The sequence below is a fragment of the Physeter macrocephalus genome, chromosome 4 (genome assembly GCF_002837175.3).
Source record: "Physeter macrocephalus isolate SW-GA chromosome 4, ASM283717v5, whole genome shotgun sequence".
Classification (NCBI taxonomy): Eukaryota; Metazoa; Chordata; class Mammalia; order Artiodactyla; family Physeteridae; genus Physeter; species Physeter macrocephalus.
In genome coordinates this window covers 131,946,287-131,965,009 of record NC_041217.1, presented here as the reverse complement: position 1 = coordinate 131,965,009, position 18,723 = coordinate 131,946,287, and the positions used below count along the sequence as shown (strand labels likewise).

The window sequence follows — 18,723 nt, the reverse complement described above, 5'->3', positions numbered from 1 at the left end:
TATATATGTGTATATATATATATATATGTGTATATATACATATATATATATACACACACACACACAAGAATACTAGTCAGCCATTAAAAAAAAGGCAAAATCTTGCTACTTGTGACAACATGCATACACCTTGAGGTCTATGTGCTAAGTGCCATGTGCTAAGTGAAATAAGTCAGATGGAGAAAGACAAATATGACAAATACCATATGATTTCACTCATATGTGGACTATAAAAAAAAAGTAAATGAACAACAAAAAATAACATAAAAACAAACACAGAAACTGAGAACAGACTGGTAGACACAGAGGTGAAGGGGGGTGGGAGGTAGGCAAAATGGGTAAAAGGGATCAATTGTATGATGATGGATGGAAACTAGATGTGGTGAGAAGCACCCTGCAGTGTATACAGAGGTTGAATTATAATGTACACATGAAACTTATATAATGTTACAAACCTATGTTAACTCAATTAAAAAAAAAGCTTGGAAAAAATTAAAGAAAAGAAGTATTAGATAACTCTTTCAAGGAGTTGCTGCAAAGAGGAGTAAAAAAATAAAAAGGTAGCTGGAGTTATCATTTTAAAGTCAAATCTGATCATGTCAGTCTCCTGCTTATGATCCTGTTTTTTGCATTGACTGACAATCAGGACATTTTCAGGGAGTCAGGGGAGATGGTAAACAACCCAGAGATTCTAAATATGCATCTAATATTATAAGAACGTCAGATTTTACACTGAGGGCAGTAGTGCCCCCTCTACATTGTAATGGGTCACCAGACTAGAAGTAGAGAAATAAATTGGGAGACTTTGTAGAAACTCAAGCTATAACCTACTGGATAGTAGCAGTGGGAGAGAAAAGGAAACAAAATTGGGAAATACTAAGAAGGCAGAAGCAGCCAGAAGAAATGTGGGGAATGAGAGAATAGGAGAATGACTCCAAAAGTTTCTGCTTAAGAAACTGGGTAGAACAGCTGCATTCACTAATACAAAGGAGGAAATGATTTGAAGGAAAGGACCGTTATATAAAGATGGTGAGAGAAACCAAAGGGGTGGATGAATGAAGCAGAGAAAAGGACCAAGGACATAATCTTGGGAATATCAAGATTTAAGGAAGAAGGAAAGGAATAGGAATCAAAAGAAATAGAAGTGTGTTTTATACTGGAAGTCAAGGAAAGAAAGTATTTTAAGAAAAGGGAATGCCAAATGCTGTACAAGGATTAAGATATGGACTATAAATATCCATTTGATATAGCAACAAAGATGGCTGGCGAATTTCAGTATGGACAAAAGCCATACTGCATTAGACTGAAAAATTCATAAAAGATAAATATTATAGAAACAAGCCTCTCAAAAAGCTTGGCTGGTAAGTGGAATGAAATTAGAAAAGCAGTTACCTACATAAATAAATCATCCTAAAGGATAATCTAAAAACTGGTGGTGTAGAAGAGATTTGCCTAATTGTTTACCAAATCATTTCTCTTTTTCTCACGGACATACAACTAAACTACAGGCAGACCTTGTTTGGTGTGCTTTGCATTATTGTGCTTTACAGATAAACTGCGTTTTTTACAAGTCGAAGGTTTGTGGCAACCCTGCATCAAGCAAGTCTATCGGCACCATTTTTCCAACAGCATTTTTTTAAAATTAAGGTATGGTTTTCTTAGACACAATGCTATCGCACACTTAAAGACTACATATAGTATAAATATAACTTTTATGTACACAGGGAAACCAAATGATTCATGTGACTTGCTTTATTGCACTGGTCTGCAACCAAACTCATGATATCTCTGAGATATGCCTCTGTATACTGTAGCTTACATTGCAGCTAAGTGCAGCCATCACTTAGTTTTAGCCAATGGAATGAGGACAGAAGTGATGTATGCCATCATTTTATGTCTGGCCAATAAAACATTCCTGCAGGGGTTCTTTCTCCACTTTCCATCTGCTGGCTGAATGGAAAGGACTCTAAGGACTAGAGGAAGCAAAGCTACAAGATGAAAGCACAAGACCCCCACATGACTGCATGGAGCAACTACCACTCCCTTCACCCCATCCAGACCTCCAAGGCAACACAAATTGGACTATGATGTGAGTGAGAAATAACATTTACTGTGTTAAGTCACTGAAATTCTTAAGACATTTGTTACAACAGGCTGCTCCAACTAATGCAGATGGCCAGTATAAATAGGTGTGTGACTCGGTAACCAATCAGACATAGTTACTAGATTTCAGTTGCTGAAGAATACATTATAGAGCAGCTATATCTGCAATATTGAGATGGAGTTCTAGTCAAGAATCAATATTATAAAAGGATATGCCAACAGGAGAAGGAAAATATGTAAACTGGAAAAGGGACACTCAATGAATTAAGAATTTGTCAGTGAGTCTTTACTCAGTAGCTAACTAGCAGCTGGCTGTTTGCTAGGCATGTACTGAATATCCTGATAAAGGAAAGTGATATATCAGGTTATGTTACTTTTGTGACTTATCATTAAAATTTTCCATCAATCTAACTCCCCTTGTTCTGATTCAATGCTCATCAAGCAAATTCTATTTTGGAATTGTAGACTTTACTACAGGAGGGGAATAAGTTGGCCAGTAGACTTGGAGTATCTAGTTTCCTTGATAGTTATATTTCCTATCACAATTGACATCAATGTCTTGTGAGCATGATTAGTACAGCTCAGTTGCATTGAGCCTAATCTACTCAGAGACAGTAAAAGAAAAATCAGAGTTAACTTGGAAATTAAGTGGCAGATCATTGTGGTGTGACCATTATATAGGTAATATGAACCTGCAACGTCCAACCTGAATGGTTAGCTGTTCTTAATGGATGATTTTCTTAGCTGCTGTATTATAACCTTGGACCAACACTTAACAAATTATCTGTCATTTGGAAACATCAATCTATAAATCTAAAAAGTGACTAAACCATATCTAAGTACTTTGGAAATAATTCCCTTTAACAATTTTTACTTTACTTATGAGCAATCTTGGAACCCAAGAAGCTTAAAGTGATTGGATTACACAGCAAGATAGAATCTAAAGCCCCTCATTAACTCAGTGAAGTAGGGTCAAAAATGAGCAATCTTGGAACCCAAGAAGCTTAAAGTGATTGGATTACACAGCAAGATAGAATCTAAAGCCCCTCATAGTGAAGTAGGGTCAAAAAAAAAAAAAAGACTCTAATAGTAATTTCTAAGAATTCTAATAGAACTTGCAGAAACAGTCAAATAGTGGTTGTTTTTTGATATAACTGCAAAATAGGTGCCATCATATAAAATGTAACACGTACATAAAAGGTAAAAGTATAATGCCAACAATTAATAAAAACGGGTAAAATTAAATCATGTTTTCCAGGACAAAGCATAAATATAAGAATAAACTGTTAGCTTTACTGGAGCAAAAATAAATAGCAAACTTAAAAGTCCTTTAAACAAAGAATACTCCCAACAAAATAAAACCATTTGTCTTAATATACCAAACTAACTTTTGAATTCTGTTTAACATTACCATTTATCATCCAAACCTATTACAAATAATGAAAGCAAGTTTCAAACTGCAAATGATTACTAATTAGCATTCTTTTAATACTATAGGTACACAATCCCTTATTTGCACTCGAGAAAGCCCCCAAATTTTGAAAGCAGAATGTTTTCATAAGCCATTTGGTAGCAAAAACTGGCTGAACTGACATGGCATGAAGCCATTCATTCTATTTATCCCACATAGTGAAATACTGAGCTTTACTTGGTTGGTAAACTGCATTTATATAACAATATGCACACTTATAATAGAGATTTTCTGACAAAAGCAAAAAGATAAAAATTATATTAGTGCAGCATTCTCCTTACAAATTAACTCTTTTCCTCTTCACTCCATTCAGTCAAGATACAACATAGGCAGGTAATCTGAAAATTTAGCTTCAGTAAGGTAGGTACTTACACATTTCGGCAAGATATGGGCTTGAGAAAACCAATTTCGTTTCCAGTAAAATGTGTTTCATTGCCACCAGAATCCTTACAAGTTATGTTAGGTGCTGGAAAACATGGAACTAAAGGCAGAAAAAAGCAAAAATCTATTATTTTTTTTCTTGTGTTAAAGTATGTAATTATGTTTTTTCCTAAGGCTAGCAATACACACAAGAAAATATAATGTTAAAACAAACCATCTCCCAATATAACATGATATACTTTAATTTAGATAGGAAAAGCTACATTTTATATACACACACACATATATATATATATACACACACACTCATGTACAAGATAAGATACAGATAATATGATAGTCTCAACACAAAAGCATAACAACTGCCACACTGAGTTAGATGCATGACCCATCAAGTTCAATCTCCTGCCTCTGACAAAGGTAACAAGGGAAGAATTGCACATTACTATCCTTTACTTCATCTCTAGGATAAAGAATACTTCTCGAATTTTTGTTGGTATCTCATTAGGTAATTCATTAAATTTAACATAATCTGATTTTATATTTTCAGTTTATGAAGTTCTTATAGATGATGGCTACAATAAACTAAGATTCCTCTTTATCTATTCTAAATAAATTACTTTCATTTATTCTAAATGTATAGAATTTGCTTTTTGTTTCTCTATTCCCTCTAGGATTTGATGTAGTGTATTATCTCAGCATTTAGTAATTTTGATCTTTATTCATACCCCAAATGACATGATAATAAGAGGCAGTAACACTTATAGAGCTTACTATGTGCTAGGCAGGCACTATCCTGAAGTCTTTATGGCTCATCATGTAAAGAGCTAGAACTCTGGGGACTTCCCTGGTGGCGCAGTGGTTAAGAATCCACCTGCCAATGCAGGGGACACGGGTTCAATCCCTGGTCTGGGAAGATCCCACATGCCGCAGAGCAACTAAGTCCATGCGCCACAACTACTGAGCCTGCGCTCTAGAGCCCGTGAGCCACAACTACTGGGCCCGCATGCCACAACTACTGTAGCCCGTGTGCTGAGAGTCCATGCCCCGTAACAAGAGAAGTCACCGCAATGAGAAGCCCGTGTATTGCAATGAAGAGTAGCCCCCGCTCACCGCAACTGAGAAAGCCCACGCGCAGCAACAAAGACCCGATGCAGACAAAAATAAATAAATTTATTTTTAAAAAAAAAGAGCTAGAACTTTGGAATGAGAACGACCTATCTGTGCATTGCCTGCTTCAGAACCTTGGACTCCTTGTAGATAAAAATAGCACTAAGATCATAATAAGACTATTGTGGGGATTAAATGTGATACAAAATACCTAGTGTAAGGCATAGCATTTAGTAGGCATTCAATAAATGTTAGTGCCTTTTCCTCCTTCACTGTTTCTGACTAAAAGGTACTAATGTTTTTAGGCTAGTTTCAGTAAATGCTTACCTTTATGTTTAGCAACAATAATTACAGTGGTTTTTTTTTGAGAAAAATGAAAACATAACTTGGTCTAATAGTCTAAAACAAACAAACAAACAAAAAAACACAGACTCCAGAGTGTTATTATGAGAGAAAAATGGTATTTATTATCTTAAGATTTCCAACAAATCACTGTCCTTTTTTATGCCAGAGCAGTACACTGAGAGAATGAGGCCACGAAAAAAACTCTATAATGACTTTGCACCTTTCTGTGTGTTATTGATAGTTCAAACTATACCGTCCCATAAACTTTATTTATTTAATGCATTTCCATTTCCAACACAAGGAGGTGCTTATGCTAAAAGGCATAGATAGATTCAATACAACTGAGAACCATTTAAACAAGAAAAAAAGTAATAAAATTAAGGGAAGAGGGAGAGTGAAGAAATAATTATACTGGGAAACAACTAAGGGAAGACAGTATAACTGACTACAAATTTAGCTCGGAGGTTCCTGGTAGCTAAGGCAAAAAGCTTTACAGAACTACTGTGATATAACTGAAAGAAAGCATACCAATTCACCTCTAAACCACTGTGGGAATTTGGTTTGGTTCATGACACAAGGGTAAGAGAATGTAATAGAGAAGGTCCTCAATTAGAACTTTTATAAAACAATAGAGGTTTGCCACATAGCCATTTCTCACACTGACTCCAGATATAAGCAAGAGCTTATAATGTTAAGATCTACAGAGATAGGGCAAAAGTTAACACATGATTTATATGTAGTTGTTTTGCCATCTGCCTTGATATAGGGATAAAACTTACTGACTTTTGTGAGTGAATTATTATCATGTCCCTTAAGTTATATCTCTCAGTCTGCCATCTTAGGTCATGCTTTTGACTGGAGCTATATAGCAGACAACTCAAAACCGAGGTTAACATACATCTGAAATGCTAATATATAGTCTATGTTCCCATTTGAAAGGAGATCAGTATGCTCTATTTCTATGATGAGGGAATGATGGAAAGTAATTTTGCTTTCCAGGGGATATTTGGCAATGTCTGGAAACATTTTTGGTTGTCACTACTGGGAAGCTGCTACTGGCATATAGTGGGTAGAGGCCAGGGATGCTCCTAAACATCCTACAATGCACAAGACAGCCTCCTCACAATAAATTATCTAGTCCCAAACATTAATAGTACTAAGGTTGAAAAACTGCTGTAGATCAGTGGTTTTCAAAAAATGTGGCTCACACACTCCCTAAAATAACTTTAAAACCATATACTCCCTCACACATTTTTAACTTGACTTCTAAAATTTTTCACCATGGATTTAAATTGTTGGGAAAAATATTATTTCCAGCATACTATAAATACTGCCCTTAGTATTGAAATATTATAGCATTCTTGAAAATGGAATCTAAATACCACAGCGATTTGATAGCCATTATGATCCAACCAAGAATATGAAAGGGCTTTTCTTTAAAATTCAGAAATTTTACATCAATTGTAGGAAAAAATACACATATAAAAACTGAGGATCTGGAAATTGATTATTTTAAAGACACACTGCGGGCTGAATTGTACCCTCCCAAAAAGATATGTTGAAGTCCTAACCCTCAGTACCTCAGAATGTTACCTTGCTTAGAAATAGTCTTTGCAAATATAACCAAGGTAAGATGAGGTCATTAGGGTGGGCCCTAATGCAATAAGACTGGTATCCTTAAAAAAGGGAAAACTGAACATACACAGGGAGAAAATGATGTGAAGACATACAGGCAGAATGCAATGTGAAGACAGAAGCAGAGATCAGACTAATGTGGGGCATTCCCTGGTGGTCCAGTGGTTAGGACTCGAGGCTTTCACTGCCAAGGGCCCAGGTTCAATCCCTGGTCGGGAACTAAGATCTCACAAGCTACGCAGCATGACCAAAAAAAAAAAAAAAAGAGAGAGAGAAACTAGGATTGATTAGGTTGCAATCCGAGGAATGCCAAGGATTGCGGGCCATCCCTAGCAGCTCAAAAGAGGAAATAAAAAATTCTACCCAGAGTTTGAGAGGGAACGTGGCCTTGCCAACACCTTGATTTCAGACGTCTAGCCTCCAGAGACAGTAAACATCTACTGTTTTAGGCCATCCAGTTTGTAACACTGTTACTAACAGCCCTAGAAAACTAATTCATCTATATCTGTTTACCTCTTGGAAAGCTTTGTCCACCCCCAGGAGTACATGTACTCCAGTTAAGGCATCAGGCATGTATATAAGTCAAAGCAATGTCTGGTTTAAAAAATTAGTTTTTTGCCTTGGTGAGGACCATTCCACCTCCACAAAGAAGTGACCTGCAGGAAGATCTATAGATAGATGCAAGTTTTTCTTCAAATAACACCTTTAATTTTTTTTCAAATCCTCAAAGTAGTAAGTTCTGGATTGGAAAATTGTGCAATAAAACAGAATTCTATTACTAAATTTTGGATAATTTTCCTCTAAATGTATTACTGCCTTGTACTTGCTCAGTTTGAAGCTGTCACTTTCTTGCCTTATAGCCTTGTTAGATCTTCCTGCAGACTATCTAAAATCAGATCTTAAAGAGATAGTTGCAATACAAAACACTATAATTATGATTCCCATTGGGTTTATTGTCCAATACACCTTGCCTAACAGAAATGTACTGTTTTTTGAGATTACAGCTTCCTGTACAAAATTTTGAAAGATCAAACATTTATAGGTGAGTTGTAAAAATGCTTTATAAAAATATTAAAAACTAAGAAATCATACCTTTCTATTTTTTAGTTGGATACTATTAATTGTTCAAACTCCTATATTTTGACAATTTTAGTTTTCAATGCTATTGTATCATTTCTAATATAAGAAATGATTTGTATTCAACATGAGCTGCTTTGTATTTAATGAGACAGATAAAGGAGAGAAAAATGCCCAGTGTTCTAGGCTTAGAACCTCAGGAAAGATACAAATAGTGGAAGTAACAGAGTGAAGGGGAAAACACATTGCTACAATAATTCTAGAGAAGTCTGACAGAAGTATGAGCTAATTATTTCAAGGGATGAAAATTATGTACTTTAATGAGGATGGATGAGCTGCCGCTCCCAGTATAGTGAGATAACATGAGAAAATATTAAAGAGAAACATTGAGACTGATCCGATTTGTTTCAACTGATAGAAAACTCCAAAAAGCAATACTTTAGAATGGGACAAATCTGTGCTTAAGTCCAAACTCTGTCACTTAACTAGTATGTTCTTTTGGGCAAGTTACAAAACCTCACTGAACCTTGTTTTGTAATCTGTGAAATGGGAATAAGACCCTTGTAATGCTATTATACACGTATTAAAAGCATATGGTATGTAAAGCATGATGCTTGGCTAGAGAAAGTGTTCAACTTCTTTACTCTAGGAAATTAGAGAACTTCAACACTGAGAAGACTAAGAGAATGAACCTGACACGAGGAATGAATATAACATGTGAGTGGCTATAAATTTAATAGATTTTGTGAAATAAAATTAATCTATTCAATAGATGCCTACAACCCTAGAGGTTATTCATTTTTACATATTTTATAATGATTTCATTTGACCCTTATTTATTTTTTTTAAAGGAGTCCTTCCTTCCTTCCCTCCCTCCCTTTCTGGCTGCGTTGGGTGTTCGTTGCTTTGCGCAGGCTTTCTCTAGTTGCAGCAAGCGGGGGCTGCTCTTTGTTGTGGTGCGCGGGCTCTAGGCACGCGGGCTTCAGTAATTGTGGCACGTGGGCTTAGTAGTTGTGGCTTGCAGGCTCTAGAGCGCAGGCTCGGTAGTTGTGGCACATGGACTTAGCTGCTCTGCGGCATGTGGGATCTTCCTGAACCACGACTCGAACCCGTGTCCCCTGCATTGGCAGGCGAACTCTTAACCACTGTGCCACCAGGGAAGCCCGACACTTATTTAAAAAAAAAAAAAACTATTAAATAGGCAGAACTAGTAATATGCTCCTTTTTCTTTTTTTCCTTTTACAAACAGAAAAACTGAGGTTCCAAGAAATTAAATGAGCTTACCAAAGTGTCATAAATAGGTAATATTCTACAAGTCCTAGACTAACTCATCACTTTTAATCAGTACTCTTTTCATTACAGCATAATGCCATGTTTACACTGATATCAGGAACAAGCAAAAATAAATCAATATGATGAGATTAAGGAAGCCAGTTACCAATAAATGTTAACTAGTTGACAAAATTAAGCAACATGCTACAAGCTTGAAAACTATTCCATTTGCAGTTTTCTTGCAAAATGTTTGGCTCTGGCCAATGTCTAGGATTTAGATGGCATCAATTTAAGCATGGTACACTGTTATTTCTCTATTATAAAAAGCAGTACTGTTTTTTAAATATGAAAAAGCTAAACTAGAAATAAAATAATCAATGAAGTTTCATCACAGTAAAATGGACTGACCTAGAGAGGAGGTGGTTTGGGATCCTACTCCAGTTAACATCATGCCTCTGCACTCTGATCTGATCTGTCAAATAAAAGGGTCAGACTCTTTTATTTATGATTTCTGTAACAGGTTATACTGCATAATGACCGGATAATTAAATGTGTCAATCTAGAATTCGGGTGAAAGCAAAAGATAAAGTTGGTAAGAGCCAGCCCTATCTTCATATTTCTAGTGTTAAAAGATACCTCTCCTCTGGAAGTACTGGAGTTGGAAAATCATCATTTTGCAACTATCACAGTAAAGAATGATTCGGAGGACTTCCTTGGCGGTCCAGTGGTTAAAACTCCGTGCTTCCACTGCAGGGGGCACGGGTTCGACTCCTGGTCAGGGAACTAAGATCCTGCATGCCTTGCGGCGCAGCCAAAAAAAAAAAAGATTCGGGCTAGAATCATCATGGATGCTAAGTCTAGGGGAAATTTTTGATGAGGGAGAGGATATTTGCATGGTCTAAATGAGTCTCCCCAAAGACTGTTTATTAGTTGCAAAGGAAAAAATATTTAACTGAAAAGTCTGAGTGATCAACACTTGACATCATCAATGAGAGGCAGATGGATATCATGTCCCTCAGCTGTGAAATGCAGAGGACATGCCATCACTTACGTAATTTTCCATCCTGGGATGCAGAACCTAAATCTAGTTGTAAGGAAATATCAGACAATCCCAAATGAGGAACATTCTATTAAAATAAAGGGGACTGTAGTCTTCAAACTTGTCAGTATCATGAAAGACAAAGCTGTGGAAATATTCCAAGTTAAGGAAAACTAAAGGCAAAACCTGATCTTGGGATCCTGTACTGGGGGAAAATGCTATAAAGGCTTTATTTGGGTCATTTGACAAAATCAGAACGTGAATGGTAAAGTACGTGCATTAACACTGAATTTACTCAAGTTTACAAGTGAACTGTGGTTACGTCAGGAGAATATCTCTATTCTTAGAAAACACACACAAACATATTTAGGGACAAAACATATATACACAAATTCAGAGAGAGACAGAGAGCATGCATGACTGCACAATGATAAAGCCAGAAGGATAATGTTTAACAATGGGTGAATCTGGGGAGAGGGTGTATGGGTATTCTTTGTACTATTCTTGCAATTTTTCTGTAAGCTTGAAATTATCTCCAAATAAAAAGTTTAAAAATAACACACTCTTGGGCTTCCCTGGTGGCACAGTGGTTGAGAGCCCGCCTGCTGATGCAGGGGACACCGGTTCGTGCCCCGGTCCGGGAAGGTCCCACATGCCGCAGAGTGCTAGGCCCGTGAGCCATGGATGCTGAGCCTGCGCGTCCGGAGCCTGTGCTCCGCAACGGGAGAGGCCACAACAGTGAGAGGCCCGCGCACCGCAAAACAAAACAAAACAAAACAAAAAAACCCCACACTCTTTGCATAACTAATTTATGCTATTAGAACTTAGGATAATAATTATCATTAAGGCAGGGTAGTGGCTATAAGAGAGCATGGGGCAGAGTCGTAGCATGTTGATAAGGTTGTTTCTTAATCTGGAAGCATTCGTAAGTATGTTCAGTTTGTGAAAATTTATTTGAGTTATATTTAAGTGTACTTTTCTGTAAATATATTTCAATAACATCTTAATAAAAAAAGACCTTCTGCCAAAGGACCAGAGCAAAATTTCTGGAAATAGATTTTAAATACTTTTGTATTTCACTAATCAGAAAATTAAAAACACTTGCTTATATATGTCTTTATGTATATATACGTTCTAGACAGAACACTCCTTGAGGGCAGAGATTGTCTTCTTTTATGTATCATCTATACCATTTAGCAGAAGCCTGCCATATAACTTCTTAATAAATAAATTTCTCAATAATAAATAGTTTATAATACAAATGTTCACAGTTAGTTGTTTTGATCCATTTAATTATTTTAATTATTAAACTATTACAAATAATTTCTCAATAAATAAAGATGCGTGTTAACTGGTTGGGCTAACTGGTAACCATTTTAAGACCACACAGTTTATTGCCATAGTTGAATCTCCTTTGCCTTTGGTCCCAATTCTTACTCTCTACCTCCAAACTCCCCTCTCTGTAAAACATTCCACCCACTCATTCCTTACTAAAAAGTATAGTTTAAGAAAATTAAACTTAGTTTGAGGATTCTGCAATAGTCCTTCATATACTCAAAAAAACAAGAAAAATTTTGGCTAGAGAAACGAGAGAGATCACACGTTTCATAACTCTAATATATTCCTACGTCAGGACCAAAAAGCATGTTTCAAGGGTCATTTTGATGTCCTCTCTGATCAGCACTCCGAAGTGACTCACCGCAGCCACTCCACTAGTCTTGCGTGTTTTAAAAAGGACAATTAAAAAAAGCATCCTGTGGACAAGACATAGCCTCATGAGGGCTGGGCTGGTAGAACCTATCCCAGATCTTGGCTGAACACTTCTGGGTCATGCATAAATTATAATCCACATGCTGAAGCCCTGTAACTCATATTTGTCTCAGAAACTTTATTTTCTTTTTAAAGTCATAATAATAATCTAAAGTCATTTACTTATTAATTTATAACATTTTATATGTGTTTACAGATTGTTAGGCACTTAATGGTTTATTCTCTCCAAATGAATAACCATACCATTCCTGTATATAGAAAGTCTTCCTTTTATTTTTCTGTAGCTCTCCACTTACATCATCTATGATAACTTACCTGACAGGTCATGACGTGACCATAACACCTCCAAGTCCTTTTATACTTCCTAGCAGTCTGATCAATTGATTTTGTAGTTGTTTATAAACTTATTTAGCAATAATTACTTAAGTTGATTCAAACTTATTTTACAAAAGAGACACCTAACTGGAGGGCAGAGCGCTTTTTGGTCAGAAACTATTCTTTTTAGTTGTATAATTTCCTTCAAAATCCTCATACCTACAAAGAATTCTGCAGACTAGAAAAGGCTTGAGATGGCTGGCTGCCTGATTCCTAGTTTAAAGTGACCTCAGTCACAACAGTATTCACAGATATCCAACATATTTCATATACGTGGTTGAATATCTGAAAGCTCATTGTTCTTTATGTGTGTTAACACTATTCTCTGTATTCTGAGAGCACAATATAAAAGACTGAACTGTAACACAGGCAAATCAGAATATACTTATAAAGCAATTTAAAAAGGAGGGGCTTCCGTGCAAAGTTCCTTTAAGTCTAACACATCTAAATTAAATAAATACACATATTGAGCAATATTTACTATAAAAATCACATATATATATAACCTATTACTGTTTATATGATAAAATTTCATTACTCCAGAATAGTAGCAAAACGTCTGTTATAAAAGCTTAACACAACTTACTTTCAAATATCTCTGCTGACTAGAATGGGGCTAACAGTGTGTCAAAATATAAAGGGATAAAAAAGAGAAGGGAGATCTTTTAAAAATATATAAAAATTCATAATCAAGAGGTCAGTTATTTGACTATAAGATACTTTTGAAAAACTGAGTTTTTTGCACTTAAAAAAAATCCCTTTAATCTGATTTCCAAAATGAATGTTTAGTAGCTTTCATTTATAAAGAAAACATCAATTATTGACTTATTTCCTGTCTAAACAATAAAACAATCAGTATATATTCAATAGGTGTTCTTTTCTCAAAATAATACTAGGTATTGACCATCATTATGTACCATGTCAAATAAGGATGCCAAACTTATTAATTTTTATCTAGCATTACGTATTTTTTGGAATAACAGAAGCTCCCCCAAATCATTAGGTTGAGGGTGTTATCCATCATCAAAACGTATAAGAAAATACTGCTGCACACTTAAAATCCTTACCGAATTGTTTTCACACTTAGGATGTACCTAAGTGTATTTTACAAGTGCATGATATGGGTGATATAGCTCCTCACTGTACCGTACTGGACTAAAAGTCTCATTTCAAGTTCTCTTTGAGTACTTAAAAGTCTAAAGAAGCATCTTTGTAAAACATAACTTGATAAATAAAGGGCAACAAGAAAGCTATATAAATTATTCTAAAGGTTTTTTAAAAAAATGAATGAAAATAAAAAACTTCTCAGTTTATATAATTAATAGAATAAGATTATTTTTTAAATTAAATATTAATAACCCCTGGCCAGTTCTCCAATATTAAGTTGTTCTGGAAACTGAATAATAATAATGTTGTAAATCAAGAAAAAACACATTTATTAATTACTGTTAGTGATCACACATTCATCTATGAAATAATGTTTTTAAAATTATTTTAAAAAACATGTTTTTGCAAGTCTTACCATGAGCTGTGTAGTTTGTACAGTTAACTGGTTCTTGTGTAGCATCATTTATTTTTGGATCTTTACAAATATATGTAGAAAAGTTAAGGAAATATGAACTACATTCCAATACAAAACATTATCATCTTGTCTTTAACATGTCATCTTATGTATTTATGCTTATATTCACATGTGAAAAGAGGCTGTTAGTTTGTCCAAGTCAACAAGCACAGGTATACTTTTAGTGTCACTAAATAATACCTGAATATTAACTTATTACAGGAAAATTGTATTAAAAACTCTAGCAGAGGGTGCTATGCTTATAGAACATCAGTCAGGGTTTAAGCACAAAAAAATAATGAAAATAAAAATCTTTACCAAATTATTATAAGAGAACTTCAGGTTAAAAAAATCAGTTTCCAGATATCTGACTGAAATTATTCACAGGCCCCAAGTATTACCATATACATAATTTCATGTAACACAAATAACCCTGTGATGTAGATACTATTATCCCCACATTACTGAAGCAAACTGATGCTCAAGGTTTGAGTGATTTATCCAAAGTGGTATGAGTGATAGGTAGTAAAATCAGATTTCCTGATTCCAAGCCGAGGGTGCTTTCCATCAGACTGCGAGGAAGATGGTTGTTTTAGGCGGGTCTACAGGGTCTCCCCAACAGGATTTTAAGCTTTTGTAAATGGATATAATAATTATCTTCTCACAGATGTTCACAACACTTGGGGTCGGGGTTCTGTTTCCTAAATATTTTATTGACACTAATATGAGATAAGTAAGGTACTCACAGGATGTCTCTGGAGACAGAGTCTGACACCTCTTTAGGGCTTTTGAATCACTATTGGAAGTCTCATCTTTATGCCAGGAAAAACATTTTCCAGTTAACATCATCTTGTATGCTTAGGCACTTCTAAGTTTCAAAAAGCACAACTCTTCATACTGCTCAATTATTTCATTAGAAAGAATCACCCTGACATTTTTGCCAAGAATGGGACTCAACTTACTAGGTCAGTGATTCTCAAACTCCTAGCATAATGGTAATCAGCAAATTAGAGCTATTCTGTAAAAATTTAATAATGGCGGCCTCCCCTCAACTCCTAAAAACACTATCGAATTTCCTTAATTTTAAGATTTCCTCTCATAGAATCTTTCTTATATCTCCGGCTTCTATTAATTTTTCTGTTCTACAATTTGTATGAAACTGTCTAATTTTGTACAAAAGTACCTATTTTAATTTGAATGTAACTCCCATTTCATATCCTCCTCCTTTTATCAGAGCTGCTGCAATGAACAGATCTACTTAACTCCTCCAGCCTGTTTTCTCATCAGTAAACAAACAGCTAACACATATAGCCCCTACTATGTGCCAGGCATTGTTCTAAGTGACTTACCTGTACTAATTTATCACAACAGACCTTTAAGTTGGCAGCACTGTTATCTATATTTTTACTCATGATAAAACAGAGTTCAAATAATTTGTCCACGGTTACAAAGTGGAGCAGGAATTTGCCCCCTTGCAGTCTGGGATCTCATGTAGGTCGAGATAGTATAAGGTAATAAATGTAAAGTTAACGATAAATGGGCAACATACATTGGCTATATCGTTATTAACTACTATACTTGTCTTCCCCGAAGTCGGCAAATTTCCAGGGTAGGGTCTATCAACCTTTTAACTTAATTCCAATGCATACAAACATGGCCCAACATACTTCAGTATTTACGTGTTTGAACAAATAAACCCACCGCTTAAAAAAATGAATTTTTAGAAAAGAGAGGGGTATCACAAGAGGAAGCGTCAACGATCAGTAAAATCCCAAGGAAATCACACAGGATAGCCTCTGTCCGTCCCAGCCCCACATCTCTCTTCACCGCCTGGGGTCCCTCGGTCATTAAAGGACACAGGTTACCTTTCCTTTCAGTAAAACCTTAGCCCGTGTTGAGAGCCGCGACCCACTCTCGACCCCGAATCTACCTCGCCCCATGGAGGGGGGGCTCCTCACAGAGGATATTGTCCCACTTTGAGGTCCTCGCACTTAAGTGATTCTTCGCCACCGCCGGCGGCAGCTCCCCAAGGTCCCGTGGTTACTGACACGACCCACAGGACAGCCAGGAGCCGAGCAGCAGCAATCTCGGACGCAACCTGCCCGGAGGGCCTAGAGGCCGCCATGCTGGGGACCGGCGCGTCCCCCATAACTTCCGGTTCCGCCTTCGCCTAGGCGAAGCCGGGAGTCTGGCGGCGCGGGGAGTGAGGCTCTTAAAGGGACCGTGCATCCGTTGGAGACAAGTCATCCCTCTAGGCCTGCGGAATCACCTGGGAGAGCTTCGATTGGTCTTTGAGAATCAGAGGGAGGCAGCTCGCTTGGAGAATCAGCTGACCTCCGTCCACGGCTTCCTCCCGAGCTAATCCTGATGTGGCTTTTCCATCAGCAAAAGTGCCAGCGGCGCCCGGCAATTTGATAAACACTTTACAAACATTATCTCTGTTAGTCTGGTAGGATTTGGGTTTACAGATAACGAACCAGACTCAAAGACGCTAAAGAACATGTTGGCCTTAGTTACTGAGTTGGAATAGAATTGATGTTTGCCCGATTTCAGAAACTGTGCTCGTACTATGATATGATGGCCTCCTTGTTGTCTTAGAGAAGAACTTTTTGGAAGGCTGGTACACATTGATCTTGAGGACTGTATCACAAAAATAAGCATTACACCTTTTTTCTTCTAATTTTTTTCTTTTAAAAAATTATATATATATATTTTTTTAATTTATTCATTTTTACACCTTTATTTTTAACAGTGAAAATTTAGGTGAAGGAAAGGGCCTAAAACAAGAGGAGACCAAAGAGTTTACAACTAAACTAAGTGAAAGGTTGGAGGGTTTTTCCTCCATCTCTTCTTTCTAAATTTCTATGTATTCTAAAGTAATGGTGGTATCTTTTATATGGAACAAAATGTGTACTATTTTTTAGTGAAATTTTAGTTGTTTTTCTCTAACGTAAAAATATTTGAGTTTGAGTGGGCCTCTTCATCCACAGTAGGACTAATTTTGAACAATTGTGCTGTGCAGTGGTTCTCAAACTTTAGGGAGCATCAGTACCACCTGGAGTATTTGTTGAAACTCAGATGGTTGAGCCTCAGGTTCTGATTCTGAAGATCTAGGATAGGGCAGGATAATTTTCGTTTCTAATGAATTGCCAAGTGATGCTGATATTGCTGGTCCAGAGACGACACTTTGACAACCCTGAGATAATGTATTACAAGATGTATCATTTTTGAATGAGAAGACATGAAACTATTTGCAATAATATCTTTGTATTGTAACTACATTTAAAATTTTTCTTAAACCAATTTTGCAGCATTACTGTGCTATTTTTAAAATTAAAACATTTATGCTTAAAGACTTAAGTGATAAGAAATTTGAAACTTACTAGTTCAATTTTTAAACTTCCCATTTTAATTGGACTTACACCTTCTCTCCTTTTTTCCCCTCCCTCCCTTCCTCCCTCTCTCTCGCCCTCCTTTCCTTCCTTTTCTTTTCCCTCTCTTTCCCTCCTTCCCCTCCATAAAGATATTTATCAAGCATTTACTTTGTACCCAGCATAAGATGAGACCCTACAGCCTCAAAAAATAAAGAGGCAAGAACCCAGTAGTTAAACACTTTGTGTTTGCTGGGGGAAAATACAAACTGTTAAAATACTGCTTGGTAATTTTCACAATAGAAGCATGTATTAGTTGCTGTAGTAGGACAAGGGTTTTGATAAGATAATCCCCCAAACAGTATTTGGAACACAATATTTTGTCACTGACATCAAAATAATTCAAAATCCAGGCCAAACTGGAGGAACAGAGTTGGTTCTTCATAGGATGCATGACCACCTAAAAATGTACAACCTAGAAAATTAACCATTAACTTTGAGTTTTAAAAATTACCAATAATGTGTATAACATACAGCTCAACACCATCCCTCATCCTCATCCTGAGATGAAATTTAGGAAAGGGGTTGGGGCCAAGGATTAGGTAAAATCCAGGGATAAGGATTGGAATATCTGTTACACATAGTATCTGGTGATAAAAGATAGTGACTTTGCATTTTTACTACCATTTTGACACTTTCAAAAAGTTCTGGTTTGATTTTCAAAATACAATCTAAAGAAAATCAGGTGAAAGGAAGCAACTTTCTAGTTTGAGTTTATTGAAATTATGACAAAATTAGGTATTTTCCTGCTGACTGCAGGAATATTGCTGATATTTGTGTCATTTTTCATATAGATTTTGAACAATTAACTATTTGAAAATGCTTGTGCTTTGCTGATTAATCCCACTACAAAATCTGTTTTTATGGTTCTACTGATTGTCTTTGTTCTCTCCTAAAATGTATAAACTGAAAAGAACAAGAGTCTTCCCGTGAAAGTAAAGAAATACAAAATTTTTGACTCTTAAAGTGATTCTGGTTAACTTTCTCTTCTTACTGCCCCTTAATCTATTTTCTCATGGCTCAGTGAAATATATTACTTTATATCTTTGCAAGTATAGTCCCTGATAACAAGATACTACATTGTCTAATTTTAGTAAGAACGTTAAATCTCAATCTTAGGCATGTTTTCTTTTTTTTTCCTTAAAATTAATTA

At 36.1% G+C, this 18,723-nt stretch overlaps 1 protein-coding gene across 4 annotated transcripts in view; it reads right to left on the bottom strand.

Moving 5' to 3' along the window:
* The window catches only part of TM2D1 (TM2 domain containing 1), a 141,487-nt gene extending 125,192 nt beyond the window's left edge, over positions 1 to 16,295 (bottom strand). For all 4 annotated transcript variants that reach the window (XR_003679613.2, XM_055084568.1, XM_024119664.3 and 1 more), the window contains exons 1-3: positions 16,107 to 16,295; positions 14,101 to 14,174; positions 3,947 to 4,055 (exon numbers count right to left, since the gene is read on the bottom strand). Coding sequence is in view for 3 of the 4 variants with exons in the window: in XM_055084568.1 (XP_054940543.1) it covers positions 3,947 to 4,055; positions 14,101 to 14,174; positions 16,107 to 16,288 (365 nt within the window). In the remaining variant the exon portion in view is untranslated. The remainder of the gene's footprint in view (positions 1 to 3,946; positions 4,056 to 14,100; positions 14,175 to 16,106) is intronic.
* Positions 16,296 to 18,723: the final 2,428 nt, after the last annotated feature.